This window comes from Corythoichthys intestinalis, chromosome 21 (genome assembly GCF_030265065.1).
Source record: "Corythoichthys intestinalis isolate RoL2023-P3 chromosome 21, ASM3026506v1, whole genome shotgun sequence".
Classification (NCBI taxonomy): domain Eukaryota; kingdom Metazoa; phylum Chordata; class Actinopteri; order Syngnathiformes; family Syngnathidae; genus Corythoichthys; species Corythoichthys intestinalis.
The window spans coordinates 8231366-8247272 of record NC_080415.1 but is presented as its reverse complement, the minus strand read 5'-3'; the positions used below and the strand labels follow the sequence as shown (position 1 = coordinate 8247272).

The following is a 15907-nucleotide window of genomic DNA, read 5'->3' as shown; positions in this document are numbered from 1 at the left end:
TTTTCACTGCTGATTTTTTATGTCGTAGCCAGCAGCAAGTGACCAGTTTATATTTTTCCTCGTTCTTCATAGGGAATTTGTGGAAACTTATCGTTGCCTGTTTCTTCTGTATGTTTCCACAGCCTCTAAATGCACATTTCGCCATGTTGCCGGCCATCAGTTAACTCAGCAGACTGATGCTGCATTCGAGGAAGGTGGGAAGTCAGAGTTTCCGACCTCTGATCTGGAAAAATATAATTAGTCCGCCTTCACTATTTGATCGCTTATGAGAAGTCAGGTTTGCTGGAGGTCGAAATGTCTTTTGAAGACCTGAATGAAAACAACTTGTGGCGATCAGCCATATTTGCTATTTACATTCGCTTGGAATGCTTTCAGGCTCAACTGGTACCCTCCGAGCCGGATATGTCTGAATTCCCACCTTCCTCGAATGCAGCGTGAGAACAAGTGACCGAAGCACTCCTCTTTATTGGGGTCGTATTACGCATCTAAAAAAATAGCAGAATGAAACGAATTACGGCGGTTTGGTGTGATAATTTGGCTGCATGAGTGTTTTTGAACAATGATCTGGGTTTTGAATTTATTTGACTATGTTGGATCTGTTTGTAGATCTTTATCGTTTTTTTATTGGTATGCTTTAATGGTCCCATTGAATCGCGCTAGCTTAGCAACTCCGGTGCCCTGAAACTAACAATTAACTTGCAAACGTAACGGAATTTGTTGAAATTAACTCCACCAACTAACTGAGCCCCTGCTAACTCGAAGATTAAGCCTAATGTAAAAAATCCTGAACTTCCGCTTTAAGACACTTGAGGTTAGCAAGATGGTACTTTGTGATCGATAAATGAATCAGACAGGACTGTCTAGCTTGACTTAAAAGTGTTTGGTGAAGAAGAAGTGACAATCACAGCACACCACGCACCACTGACCTGTAAAAAGCAGCATGGTGCCACATACAAAGAACAAAGAATAGTAGTAGAAGAAGAAACAGAAGAAGCTAACTGTCCTTTGTGACGTTATACAACACCCAACACAACCAAAAGATTCTCTAGATATGTACAGCAAGTCATACTCCCTTAGAGGTTATTCAAGGCTCAGAATTAGACTAATAAAACATACAGACTTACCGTACATTGGATCATGAAAAATATAAATGGAAACAAATGTACATAAAACAAAAAACTGTATCTCATTGGACACATAGACTCTAAGGGAATAAAGTCGAGTTTTCACAGCTGTTTCAACTTAGCTTCCACGTCCAGTTCTTATGAGTTGCCACTTCACAGACATCACAGTGTGTGCCCTTAAACTTATTCCCTGGGGGTAACGAGAACATGTGGAACTTAAATATTTGTTCTGGCTTACATCTACACTATAATCAAATAAGAATAAACATATTAATGAGCGTTTTGAACTTAGTGTCTTATTTATTGAGTATTTATTTAAGATATGACTCTAGGTTTGTTAGATTTTTGACTAATTTTAAACATTATGAACAAGTATATCAGCGATGACTTGGGTGGAAGCCAGTGTTGTTAATCTTACTTTAAAAAAGTAATTACCGTAATTTTAGGACTATAAGCCGCTACTTTTTTCCCTTCATTTTGAATCCTGTGGCTTATAGACCCTACCCACGTGACGTCACAACTCCTTCCTCCTGACTGGTGCCACCCAATTGTCCGTCAACACATCATGTTTACCTGTTATGGCTACGTACATTCCTCCTATTTACGACGTGTTTTTCTGCTCGTTAACATTAATAATCAAAATGGTGAATGCGTGTGTGGCGGTCGGTTGCAATAACAGAGAAGATAGACGGAGAAGACGGAGAGACTTGAAGTTCTACCGGATTCCGAGAGACCCGGAGAGAAGAGAGCGAGATGGGCTGCTGCAATTCGACGAGAAAACTGGGCTCCAAACGATTACCACAGATTATGTAGTAGTCATTTTATATCTGGTAAGATGCATTTAATATATATTTAGAGGGTTTTGGGCTGACAACCACAATTAAGATCATTGCTAGGCTAATCGCGACAACATACACGTATGTATGTAGTGAGAGTGCTATCGCTAAACCATATAAACATTAAAAGCCCTAACTCCATTGACAAACGACATGAAATACATTAGACTTGACAGTGGATGTTAGCAATAACAAAAGATTTTGAATTGAAAATTTCGTAACGAAGTATTTATAAGCCTCCAAGCTCTTAAAGTTTTTCAAACTTTCGTGAGAATAGGCTGATTTTGTGTGGACAAGATAGTTGTACATATCAGGTTAGCTAGCAGATGTCAGGCAAATACGGCGGAGACAGCGGGTCAAAAAACATCGATTTAGGCATCAAATATGGATCTGGCGAATGGATAAACTGAAGCTTTTCCACATAACGCCTTTTATGCAACGCTTCAAGTGAGTTTACGACATCCGAAAGCGCCGGGTCTTCCATGAAATGCATTATAAATTGCTCGATCAATTGAGACCATTGATAATACAGACACAAAATGACAGACAAGGGGGCGGAACCATACAGCAAGCACGTGATTTTGTGACGTCGGTGGGTAGGGTCTATAGTCCAGTGCTGCTTATTTGCTGATTTATTTGGGTTAAGAGGTAACACTTTATTTGACAGCGGCGTCATAACACTATAATAAGACCGTTATAATTATGAGGTTACACAATCGAGTGCATTACTGAATGCTTATGCCATTTTCATCTGGCAAATTATGTCACTAACTCCATTTATGTCCAGCTAAGATCTTTTACAACCATTCAAAAGTGAGATAATTTGCCAGATAACACTAAATGACATCTGTTATAATCATTCATAAATGCTCATGAGAGTGTTATGTCATAATTATGATTGTATAATGACAGTCATATGGCGCCATTGTCAAATAAAGTGTTGCCAAATACCATTACTAGCAATTAATGAAACAACTGAAACAGTAACTGAAGCAATAATTAGAACATGAATTTTGATTGCTATTTACATCTGTAGCATTGCAATGCATGCTAGGAGGCATGTTGGACAACAACAGTGTTGACAGCAGGTGACAGCAGAGGTTGACTGTCTCCCCCAAGGGAGCAGTGATGGCCAAATGAAGTTTCTTGAAGCAATGAAGCTATGAACAAATTGGCTGCAAAGCTTCATGGTGGTTTATTTGGTCTTATGACAGTTGTATGATGCCGCTGGCAAATAAATTGTTACCGGTTAATATCTTTTGGTGTAAATATCCCATAACACAGTGAGGAGAGCTGCGGCTTATAGTCCAGTGCGGCTTATCTATGAACAAATGCCGTTTTCGTGCCAAATTTGGTGGGTAGCGGCTTATAGTCAGGTGCGCCTTATAGTGTAAAAATTACAGTACTTACTGTTACAAATTACTTCCCCTTTCAAAAGTGTAACAAGTACGCAACATTGTAAGAGTAATTAGTTACTCAGCAAAGTAACTGATGTTACTTTTCATGTTCTACACGTTATTACATTACACATTCTATAATCAAAGATGTTTATACAAGGACAACGCCAAATTGGTGATGATAACGCACACTCAATAGTAGGGGTATGACAAAATATCAATATGGTTATGAAAGGTTATCGATATGGTCATGCCAGGAATCGAGATATAGCTTTAAAAAGGTGTAAATGTTTAAAAAAAAAAAAAAAAAAAAAAAAAAGGGAACCAACAAGTTGCTACTAGATCACTTCGTGTTGAGTTTTAGTCACTGCCTATTCATTACCGGGTCACTTCCTGCTCTGTAACCCAAAAGTGACCCACAAAATGCCCCACAAATCATCAGGAAGTGATTGAAAATCAAAAGGTACTGAAATGGCCCATAATTACCTCATTGCCTGGTATTCGTTGCCACTGATGGTCATAGAAGTGGGATGGGCCCGTTTGAAGTGGGAGGGGTTTATTCACTGCAACCCTCCCAGTTCAAATGGAATGGACGTCTACTAGTGATAAACTTACAGCAGAAGGATGAAAATAGCTTTTTTCTGTTTATTAGTTGTTTCGTTGAGTATCCTAGAATAATTTTCTGACCAATGTATCACTAATTGTTGTATCGCCATATCCTGAGATCATTGTTATCGTGAGCTTTGTATTGCAAATCGTATTGTATTGTGAGGGACCAAGAGGTACCCACCCTTACTCAACAGGTAAATAGTACATTAATTTTCAATTAATTGTACACACCTGGACACTACGAACTGTATGTAAAAAAAAAAAAAAAGGTTGCCAGGGTTTAAGATGACGCTCGATACGCTAAATGCTAATGCTAACCAGAACGCAATGCTAATGCTCTGAGCTCCCTAGTCAATCATCATCGCGTATACTACAGCGTCACCGCGCCCTTCCCACCTAACCCTCCCGCTCTGGTCTCTCCCAGTAAGCTGTGACAAAATCAGACAACTCACATTTCATTCAACCAAATTGTAGTAACATGCCCCTGCACGTCCTCAGTAACGGTAACGGCGCTGCAAAGATAGGAAAAGTAATTAATTTTTCTCAATTGCTTTTGTACATTTCTCAGATCAGATTTGCAATTCTCTCTGTACAATTCTCTGCTGTTTCCTACATTATCAGTTGCATCTGCCATGATGGTCAAAATGGATGATCATGGGTCTTTATTAAAGAGTCTCACCACCCACAACATTTAGTGATTACTTCATTGCATTAGTCTTTACATGCAAAATGCATGAACATGTTGTCAGAATATGTCAACATGTGTGTGCTTATTTCTAAGCATTTAATTACTTATTTTACTTAACTTATTTTAACCTGCCAAAATTTGTGATAGTTTGAGACGGTGTGGGTTTCCACCACTCCAACATAATCAGGGAATGGTTTGCAACCCACAACAGAATGGTAATGGAGTTCCTCCCACCATACTCCCAATTCTTCCATCCCATAGAAGAATTTTTTTTTTCACATGATGATGGCAAGTGTATGATCCCCAACTTCACACTCAGATGACTCTTCTGGATGCCATGAATGCAGCATGCAGTGACATCACTGCAGATTCTTGCACAGGCTGGATAAGGCATTCAAGAAGATTCTTTCCACGCTATATAGCAAGAGAGGACATCTATTGTGACGTGGATGAAAATTTGTGGCCCAACAGGAAGGAATGTCAAGATGTGCAGAAAGAATGGGGATAAAAATCTCGACATGTAGCAGTCAAATTTTAGCTGTGCTGATTGTCTTATGTCCACATTTCTAATTTTGCTTTTGTTTTTCTTTGTGATGCTCAGTGCTGTCTTTTGCTTTCTGAATCGCAGTGACATGGTCTGTCATGAAATTGTAAAAACAGTGGAAGTATAAAATGAATCTTGTCCAGTCTCATGCAATCAATCTCCCACACCAGTGTTGTTTTTGGCAGCCATTTTAATTTTCGTCTTAGTCTTTTGGACGATAATACTTAATAGTCTTAGTCATATTTTAGTCATTTCAAAATGTGCTTGTCCTCGTCTACTTTTACTCAATGTTTACTCAATTTTCGTCTGTAAAATTTGAAAGTTTCACTCCAAAAATAAATTTAAAAAAAAAAAAAAAGGTTTCCAACTATTTCGAATGAACATTGACACACGAGCACATGTTGTAGCATCAGCAAGCATCTACAAATCTATCATGTGAAAACAAACTCTCAACAGGAAAACAGTACATTATTTTCAATTACCGTAATTATACCCACCAGGGTGCCCTGCGACTGGCTGGCAACCAGTTCAGGGTTTACCCTGCCTTCTGCCAGTAGTTAGCTGGGATAGGCTCTAGCACCTCCGCGAAAAAAAAGTTAAAACGCTCGCTGTTAGCAATAGCCTACTGCTAAGGCGAAAGAGAATTCTATGCTACGCTAATGAGTTACATTTGGTGTATGAGGATCATTCAGCACAGACTTTTAAAGGCTAAAGCAACATTGCATATTCTCTCTTGCCAAGATAAGAGGACAAATTTTACCGTGTGTGTCTCAAAACAAGCAATGGGGAGACAGGGGAGGACACTAGTGGGTGAGTTGGTGGAGCGCAGCACGCCAAATGAGTGACACAACCAGACACTGCTACGATGTAGGCTAACAACACATAAGATGTCAGTCATTGTGAACACGTGACAAAAATTATGGCGCATTTTCGTCTCGTTTTAGTCTCATCAGACGAAAACTGGCGTTCATGCCGTTATGTTTTAGTCTTTCAAGACACTTTTTTAAGTCGTTATCGTCTCGTCATTGTCATTAAAAAGTTGTTCATCCTCAAAATATTTTCGTTACAGTCATCGTTGACAAAAACAACACTGTCCCACACACAAAGGTGTAATTTGCAATTTACATCTTCAGCATCAGAGCCTTCCACCAGAGTAAATGTTCAATTGAGAGCATGACTAAGCCATTTGACTGTCGTCTGTACACAATGAAACAAGGACTTATCATTCTGACAACATTGACATGTTCATTGACACAGAATTTTATTTATTTATTTATTTCATTTTGGAGCAATATACAAAGTATTTTGCACAGAAAACTGGCTTTTGCAGGTAATCCATGTTGTTTTGCTACTTGAGCGACATGTTGTGAGGATTGAACAATTAGTTTTAAGAATTTCAATTCTGATCTGAGAAACGACACTTTTACTGTTTTTACAATGTCTTGACAGACCGTGTCATTGCAATGCAGAGAACAACAGACAGCACTGAGAACCACAAAGACAACATAAGACAATCAGCACAACTAAACTTCAAATGCTGTCAGGATTATTCACCCATTCTTTCTACACATCTTGACATTCCTCTCTGTTTGGCCACAAATTTGCATCCACGTCACAATGGATGTCCTCTCTTGCTATATAACGTGAAGAGAATCTTCTTGCATGCCCTACCTAGCCTCTGCAGGCATTTGCTGTGATGTCACTGCATGCTGCATTCATGGCATCCAGGACATTCATCTGATTGTGAGGCTGGCGATCATACACTTGCCATCTCCATGTGGAGAAAAATTCATCTATGGGATTGAGGAATGAGGAGTATAGTGGTAGGAACTTAATTACCATTCTGTTGTGGGTTGCAAACCATTCCCTGATTATGTTGGCGTGGTGGAAACTCACATTGTCCCAAACTATTACAAGTTTTATATTATATTTATTTATAACTAAGCACACACATGTTGACATATTCTGACAACATTTTCATTAATTTTGCATGTAAAGGCAGGGGTTACTTTGAGCCGGATCTTGCCGGAACAAGATCCGGCACCTCTTGATTTTGGCCTCCCTGTGTTCAGGGACTTATTTGGGCAGATCGGGCATCTCTCGTGCATGGAAAATAATAATAATAATGATCTAAAAACGTTAGGGGGAAAGAAGGAGAGGAGTCGTTGATGGCTTTCTCCACTTTATTGCGGCAACATTAAGAAAACAATAAACAAAATAACAGCGGACTGCCGCCACATTCGACCGCAAACTTTTGCTTCTCGCCCGTCTCCCCCTTGCTTCCTACTACTCACAGCTCTCCAGTCCCAGAGTGTCTTGTTTTGAGCTTTTTGTTGACAAAGGTATCGAACATACGACGTGCTGACACCTTTGTTTCTTTATTAACACATGGAGCTAAAAGCACGAACACAGCTTGGGGCTCTCGGTAGGCTGTGCCTCTCTATCTCACTCCCCCATCACGTGACCAAAACAACAGTAACGTTGCGTGTGCTTCAGGGTGCCTCGGAAAACATTATATCAGAATATTACACTTAGTTAAGGACATTACAGTATAAAATAAAATAATAATATGCATAAATTTATTTACAGAACAAATCCCAAGAATTGCATGTTATTTCTAAAAATTGAACGTCATTTGAAAGAGTCGGAGATTTGTTGACCAACAAATTACACCCCTGACATAAGAATAAATAAATAAAAACTTTTGAAATTTGCAGCATCTGGGGAGCAAGCAGCCAGGATCAAACGGCATTTAACATGCCAAAAATGACCGTTGCATTTGCTCTTTTTTCAAAAAGAAGGAAGATGGTTCAAAACGAGTCAGACAACGCACAAAGAAAAGAAGGAAAAAAGGAAAAGCACCATTTTCTGCGTATGTTCCGGAACCTGTGCCCGTGTCGTGTGTGTTCCGGCACCTTATGATTTACAAATTAAGCTCTGTGTAAAGGCTTATGCAATGAAGTAATGACTAGATGTTGTGAGTGGTGAGACTATTCAATACAGACCCATGATTATCCACCCACTAACTCTATGACCATCATGGCAGATGCAACTGATAATGTAGGAAACAGCAGAGAATTGTACAAAGTCATTTGCATGGATGCACAAAACATTTGCAACTTGCTCAAAGGAATGAGAAACTGCTTTTTTGATGTGCATTAGTGATGTGATGTTGTGAGGGTTGAACAAGTAGTTTTGAGAATTGCAAGTCTGATCTGAGAAACGTACCAAAGCAACTGAGAAAAACTATAACAACACTGGAGGCAGCTACTGCAAGCTTCAGGTCATTTGGTCAAAACCGTGGTAAAATACTCAAATTCAGGTGGTTGCATGTGCCAGTATAAGTTTCAAAGAGCAATACTAGACAGTACTTAAGTTATTGTACAAAATCAAATCAAAAATTGAATTTGATTTGCCTCTAGCTAGCTTTTGTGGATACTTGATGGCGTGTGATGATGTAACTTGGCCTCACTTGCTTTGTTCACAAATTCTAACACCCCCTCACCTTTGAAAAACGCCAAACCACTTAAGGTTAGGACGCAACTCAAACCGCTGAAATGAGATGTAGAAAGAAATTAGCGGAGGGCACTCCACATAAAATATTGGTCAAACATAGAATGGACCACTTCCTTTCCTTCACTATGTTTGAACAGGTGAACGAAACTGCAAGCTAGACTTCGGTCCCACAATGGCAGCCACCTCACAAAATGGGAGGAATTTAAGCAAAACAAGAAGTATTGAGGAATAAACCTCATGTTAAATGAATAGTCCCAGATGACATTTACTGTGGAACATTATCTGTTCTCTAGGTTTACAATACAATAAAGGAGCAAGCAGTTCCGAAATACTTTCTGTAAACAGTTCCCTTAGGTTGAAATCTGTGTCGCCGAGTGTGTAATCCTCCCGCATACACTTACACAGTTTAAAAATTGTTTATCTTTAAGGTCTTGTCCTCTTTCTTAGCTCAGTCAGCATTACGAGAAAGCCTTGATGTGAGGGGAAGGGTGGGGGATTCATCAGAACGAGACGGGAGAAAATGCTGAGGTAGAATGCTGGCTGCCATTTGTTTCTGCGCATAAGCAGACGCCGGAGTTCGTAGAGTCCATGTTATTGTGGAAGACCTCTTTGTGTTGAGAAGAGATATTTGCAGACTGTGTGGTCTGCACGGGGATTTCTAAATCTCAGAGTCATGGAGGGGGAACATATCTGTGATCGGACATTGTTCTCCACATTAGAAATATGAGCTAATTCCGCTTCTCATGAAGAATATGTGTTGTGACTTGGCATGACAAAGTCTTCTTTATGTACCATGCAACTCCACTGCCAAAATCAATCAATCAAAGGCTCCCTAAGCAATGACCTCAATGACAGTACAGCATTTGAAGTTGCTGTAGCAAAGTGGACTGGGTTGTGCTGTTTCCACACCCGTCACAGTTTTAGGGAATTTGTTTGTTGTCCCATGCTCGCGTGGGTTTTCTCTTGGAAATTTGACTTCCTTCCACAGCAAAAAGACCTTTATTCAGTGAAGTGAAAAGCCTGAAATTGCCCTTATCTGTGAATTCCCATTTGAGTCATCTTCCCTAGGTGTGTAACGTTTCCAAACAGTTGATGTCCACTGTAGTATATTGTTAGGATGATTTGTATCATCACGGATCGATTAGTTCACCCTGGGAAGAACATCCTTGTTTTGATATGTCATATCTGGGACTAGGGGATATATGTTTGTTTTGATGAATGCGGCAAAATGGGAAAGAGATTAAAAACATGTGTCACATGGTGTTCACCTGCAAGCATGCCAGATTGTTTTATTTTCAAAAATGTAACAAGTACACAACATCTAAGAAGATAAGGAAGACGTTTGCAGCATCTCTGGATCTGAACCATCTCAAAAATGCTAACAATAAAGACAAAAGACTGTTTCCTTTATTTGGTCCTTGATCAGTCCTGAAAGATCAAAAGTAGATCAAGGCGGACAGCATTTGGCTAAGTTCAGACTGCAGGTTTTGATGCACAAATCTGATTATTCTTCATATCTTTTTTTTTTTGGCGTCCCCGATCAGACTGCCTTTTTCCATTGAGCCTATTCAAGTATTACACATGTGCACTAATTCGCAGTCTGACACGCAGCGCAAATTGAACCGCATGCACAGAGGCATGAAAACAAATTATTACACATGCTGGCTTTTCATTATTCTAGATCTAGAATCTAGGGTGACCATATTTTTATTTCCAAAAAGAGGACATAAATAAGTCACAAATATGCCCCGTTTAGTCTTCTATTCAAAGTTTGTATGTATGGATAGAATGCATGCACACACACACATAAAGTCAGTTTGCCCCGACTCTCGGCCACCTAAGCTACAAGGGTAGAAAATAAGGGAAATTGGCTTTTGAAGTTCAAAACCACTGGCCCAGGTCAATGCATCAGTGTCACGAAGGGGACAGAGGAACCAGTTGCGTATCGCAGGCACAGGACTTTATTGATGTTGACAGGCAAAGGAAACAATCAGGTCAAGTGGTAATGGACAGTTGACATGCTAGCGTATGCTGGAACGCTGACGACTATTCGTTTGTGCCTTATATACTGTTCTCAGTTGTTCGTTTGTGACATATTAAGGAGCGCACAGTCCTTATGATGGAAACCTTTGTGATGCATGACTGTGATGCAATATGGTGGCACATGACAGAACAGACTTTGTGATGGAAGCCTGATATATCAGGCAATATGCTAGCACATGATCGGATCGCACGTTGCACGCACGTGACAGAACCAAGAAGTCCCAAGAACTGAGCCCACCAAGGGCTACTAATCTAGGGTCGGGTTCAGAGTCAGAGTCAGATACAGGCATGGGCTTTTAGAGCAGGCATTGGCTCAATCTCCTCCTTTCCAGTGGAGGAATCAACTACCAATGGAACAGGATCAGGTTCAGAGTCAGAGTCAGATACAGGCATGGGCTGAGAGCAAGCCGTCAGATTATCAGAAACAAAGAGGCGATCAGTGGGGTAGGGCAATGGCTTTGTCAAGGGTGCTGGATAATTCATAGGCGACGGGTTTATCTTTGGTATAGTCCGCCAGGCTGTGATAAAATGCATTGATTACGGCTTCCGTGTTCCAGTCGCTGCGTCTCACAGGAGTTCGGAAATCACTCGAATACTCAGACACTGACCGATTGCCTTGATGGATAGTCATGAGGGCGCGGGATGTCTCGGAGTTAGAAAAGCCCAGGTCAAACACTTTGATCATTACAGAGGCAAAGGCATTGAAGTTGGTACAGCCTGGTGCTAGAGTTGTTGCTGGTGTTCGTGGCCGATCTGGATTAACGGTCCGAGGTCACCAGACATCCGGGAGACCTCCTTTTCCGTTTAGTGAAGACGGTCCAGAACAGAGGGTTGATACGCTGGTTCCATGTTGGTCAGGTCGTACTGTCAGGTACGAGACGGTGGGGACGGAGGAACCAGTTGCGGATCGCAGACACAGGACTTTATTGATGTTGACAGGCAAAGGAAACAATCAGGTCAAGTTGTAATGGAGAGTTGACATGCTAGCGTATGCTGGAACGCTGACTACCTGACACTGAATGCTATTTGTTTGTGCCTTATATACTGTTCTCAGTTGTTCTTTGAGACATATTAAGGAGCACACAGTCCTTATGATGGAAACCTTTGTGATGCATGACTGTGATGCAATATGGTGGCACATGACAAAACAGACATTGTGATGGAAGCCTGATTCAATATCGGGCAATATGCTAGCACATGAGCGCACGTTGAGCGCACGTGACACATCAGTTATTGATCTTCTCAATAATCACAAAAAAGACCAATTTGCTTAAATAACATGAATAAAAAATTTTGGGGTAGATTTAATGAAAAGTGCAGCAAAACGGCACAAAAACATGAATTTAGTAAAAATAATCCAATTCCATAATCACATCCATAATTACTTCAGTATACCCAGCATTTTTCCTGGGAGCTCCAGAGCTTTCCTGTCTTCCCCTTACCACCCTTTGGAAGTCTCCCCCGGCTTGGCAACAATTTAGAAGTCAAAGAAATGGAAATTATGGCTAACAATTTTCAAGCTAGACTGTCGTTATGACAATAATATTTTCTCCGTAGTCACGCGGATGAGTTATCAGATGTTATGTTCATACCATAGGTTTCATACTAGTTAACTTTTCTCTAACTAGCTTGTCTTTGGGCATCGATCTACACACCGCATAGTAAATCTTGTTTTTTGTCACATGATAGCCGATTCAATTCCAGCGGTCTCGCCACTGGGGCTGAAACTTTCTCTCCACTTTCTTTTTATATTGAATTTCGCCTTCCCTCAACTCCTCTGCCGACTTTCTCTGTCTTGAGTGGTCATTTTTTCTGCTGCTTGGTCGAGTGCTGGGGGTTTCAGAAACATGTCCTCTCCCAGTATAATGTTAGTTTGGTACTAAGATACTGACAATCAATCAGCAGCAGTAACAGGTTGCGTGCGTTTACGCGGGAGCGAGCAAGTGAACGAAGTGTGCATACGACCTACGGAAAGCACCGGAACCAGTGGGAATTAATGTGAAATGGTGGGAACATTCTGGTGGTCCTCACGGTTTTAAAAGTAAGTCCGGGCCATTTATATTTTTGACCCCTGAAGCAATATTGAAATATTGCTCATTTGGCTCATTTTCAGAAAGAAAACCAATCATTCTAAGTTTTGTCCTTTTTTCCCCATTTTATTTATTTTATGACTGTGGTCAAGCCCGCCTCCTCCTTAACTCATTCACTCCCAGCCATTTTCACCGGAGCAACTCCCTTCGCTCCCGGCCGTTTTACTGGATTTTGACTGATTTTGCAAGGCCCACAAAGAAATTCTTTTCTATTGCCATATAAACATGGAACCAAAAGAAAGATTAGACACTCTTCTTTCAGCAGGAAAAAAAGTTAATTCATATCTTTTTCCATTCTTTAGAAATCAGCATTAGAAAATAGCTTAGTTTGAGCAATTTTCCCATTTCTGATGAAAAAACAGAGAGATTGAGCCTATTGTAAAAGCACACATTTTAAACATAACTTTGACTTTAACACAGCTATTTTTTGCTTTTGTGACATACCAGACATCTGGATAACATAAACAACAGGACAAATAGAGCTTTTGATAGCAAAGTAACCATTTATTTACACATACCTAAACTATTGAACTGAGAGATGACGCTGTTGTGCGCGTTTCTGGCTGGGTCACGAGACACTAGAGAGTCACGAGAAACACGAGCGGCCGAACACGGCAAAGCGAACTCTACTCAACGAGCAACACAGACTCAACAACATCATCCACTCCACTGGTGATCACGATCATTCTGCTCGGTCGTCCAACGCCTGGCATCCCGGACGTCCTTCTGTTTGTTCTGCTCGGTCGTCCGTCGCCTGGTGTCCTGGACGTCCTCCTAGTCGTCCGTTCGGTCATCTTCCACCGGTGCCCCGGCCGTGCGGCCCGACCGTTCGTTCCGTTAAATCGGGTTGCGCCTGGCGTCCAGTGTGGGTGGATTCTGGGGGAGGGGACTCTGTGGTGACCGCTGCCTCATGGCAGAGTTCACCTGGGGAGCTTGTGTGGGGCATGTTGTGTTCCTGGGGGGGGGAACTGGTTTGGCCGTGCGCGTTTCCGGCTGGGTCGTTCTCCACGTTTTTCTCACGCTTCTTGCTTCTTCCGACTTTCGTTTCCTGACATATGACTTCTTACCAAATGCGCTACTGCCCTCCAGTGGCCAGTTTTACTGCTTTAAAATGAATTTTGACCATTGTGGTTGGGAGTGAAGTTGCATCAGAACCTAGAGATGTCTCTTGTGAAAAAAAACGTTAAAGAAGTATAAATACGTTTTTGGGACGCTGAAACAATTCAAAATAGAACGTATTTGTACGGTGTTTGGAGCAAATGAGTTAAAAGTCGAGTTGTAGCTGGGCGCTAATGGTGGTACATTCAATTGACGGTGGTTTTGAATTTAGGAACGAATCATTGCTGGCAACCAGATCAGGGCAGCAATAGACAGTCTCAGCTCTCAGCGACTCTGAAGAGAAGTCGAGGGAAAGAGATGAAAGTGTATGAGTAGAAATATACTATATAAAAAGTAATGTTAATATTCAAAGGCGATGTATTATGTGGTTATCCAGTTCTTAACTTAAGGCTGTAAACCCAAGTGAGCACTATGAGAAAGCACAGCGCTGACCTTCTGCCCCTTAAAGAGGGAACCGGCAACTCACTCTGGCCTGCTGTCTTTAATCTTGTTACATCAGTCAGCCAGCACCTACAACAACATTCAGTCTCCCTTTGATCCCACCAGTCACTAGCCACTAATAAATTAAGCTGCCTATTTAGCTTCCATGAGTAATAATGCTCAAACAACACTTGTTATTGAACAACACTTTTTTTGTATTTTCAAAGATGCACAGTATATAAAATACAAGAACTAATCTAATTATTTTGTTTTGTTTGGTCTTAGGTCTGGCAGTGTACAGAATCACTGGGATGAAATCTACTACTTTGTAGAAAATCTTGCTGAGAAGTTCAAAAGGTAAGAACGCTAATGCTAATAACATACTCAGTTATAGCCTACTGTGCTATTTTAAGGCCAACAGGAATATCTGGTTTGAGCTCCCAAGCATTTTGAGTTCAAGTAGACAGTATGAAGTTGTATAAAAAGATTTTATGACTGTGGACATATTGAAAATGTCTTTCCTCCTCTGTACTGCACTTCCTGGAGCCCCACGAAGAAGTTCTCCACAGAGAAACGCACACACATAGCAGGGCAATAAAATTATATGTAGGCCTATCCTACTACTATCACAGCATATGTTCAAACACTTAACTACAGTGAACACATTTGTTTACATTGCCATAGTTTGTTTTAGCTATGTCTTTATTGTTCACTGAAAGCATTACCATTAGTATTATTATACACAAGCAAAGTACTGTATAGTCATTTTATATTTGTCACATATTGAAGAGAAAGTGTTTTAAATCATGATTCAATCTCTGGTAATAACTTTGTCTCTAGTCTTGCTAATGATCCCAAGCACCTCCCACCCACTCAAAAAAAAAAAAAAAAAAAAAAGATTGTCTTCTTGCTGACCAAATGCTTACTGCCTGTAATCTCTAATTTTCTCCAGTCCCATGCTTAGGATGTCCTTCATAACATTCTCCTCAAGAGCATTCACCATCTTAAAACTTACAGAGAAAAGGTAAGGGAATGATGTACTGAGAATATTTACATGATAACTTTAATTAAGGGCATAGGTTTGGTCTCAACATTGGTAGGGGCAATATACAGTGGGGCAAATAAGTATTTAGTCAACCCCTAATTGTGCAAGTTCTCCCACTTGAAAATATTAGAGAGGCCCGTAATTTTCAACATGGGTAAACCTCAACCATGAGAGACAGAATGTGGAAAAAAAAAACAGAAAATCACATTGTTTGATTTTTAAATAATTTATTTGCACATCATGGTGGAAAATAAGTATTTGTTCGATACCAAAAGTTCATCTCAATACTTTGTTATGTACCCTTTGTTGGTAATAACGGAGGACAAACGTTTTCTGTAACTCTTCACAAGCTTTTCACACACTGTTGCTTGTATTTTGGCCTATTCCTCCATGCAGAGCTCCTCTAGAGCAGTGATGTTTTGGGGCTGTCGTTGGGCAACACAGACTTTCAACTCCCTCCGCAGATTTTCTATGGG

At 40.6% G+C, this 15907-nt stretch overlaps 1 protein-coding gene across 4 annotated transcripts in view; it reads left to right on the top strand.

Annotated features, from left to right (window-relative positions):
* Positions 1-15907, top strand: part of antxr1c (ANTXR cell adhesion molecule 1c) — a 99432-nt gene that overhangs the window by 31903 nt on the left and 51622 nt on the right. For 2 of the 4 annotated variants that reach the window (XM_057825887.1, XM_057825889.1), the window contains exons 2-3: positions 14672-14743; positions 15339-15410. In XM_057825887.1, coding sequence (XP_057681870.1) covers positions 14672-14743; positions 15339-15410 — 144 coding nt within the window. Of the gene's footprint in view, positions 1-11106; positions 11629-12718; positions 12799-14671; positions 14744-15338; positions 15411-15907 lie in introns of those variants that run through there. The other 2 variants (XM_057825886.1, XM_057825888.1) reach the window with 2 other exon arrangements.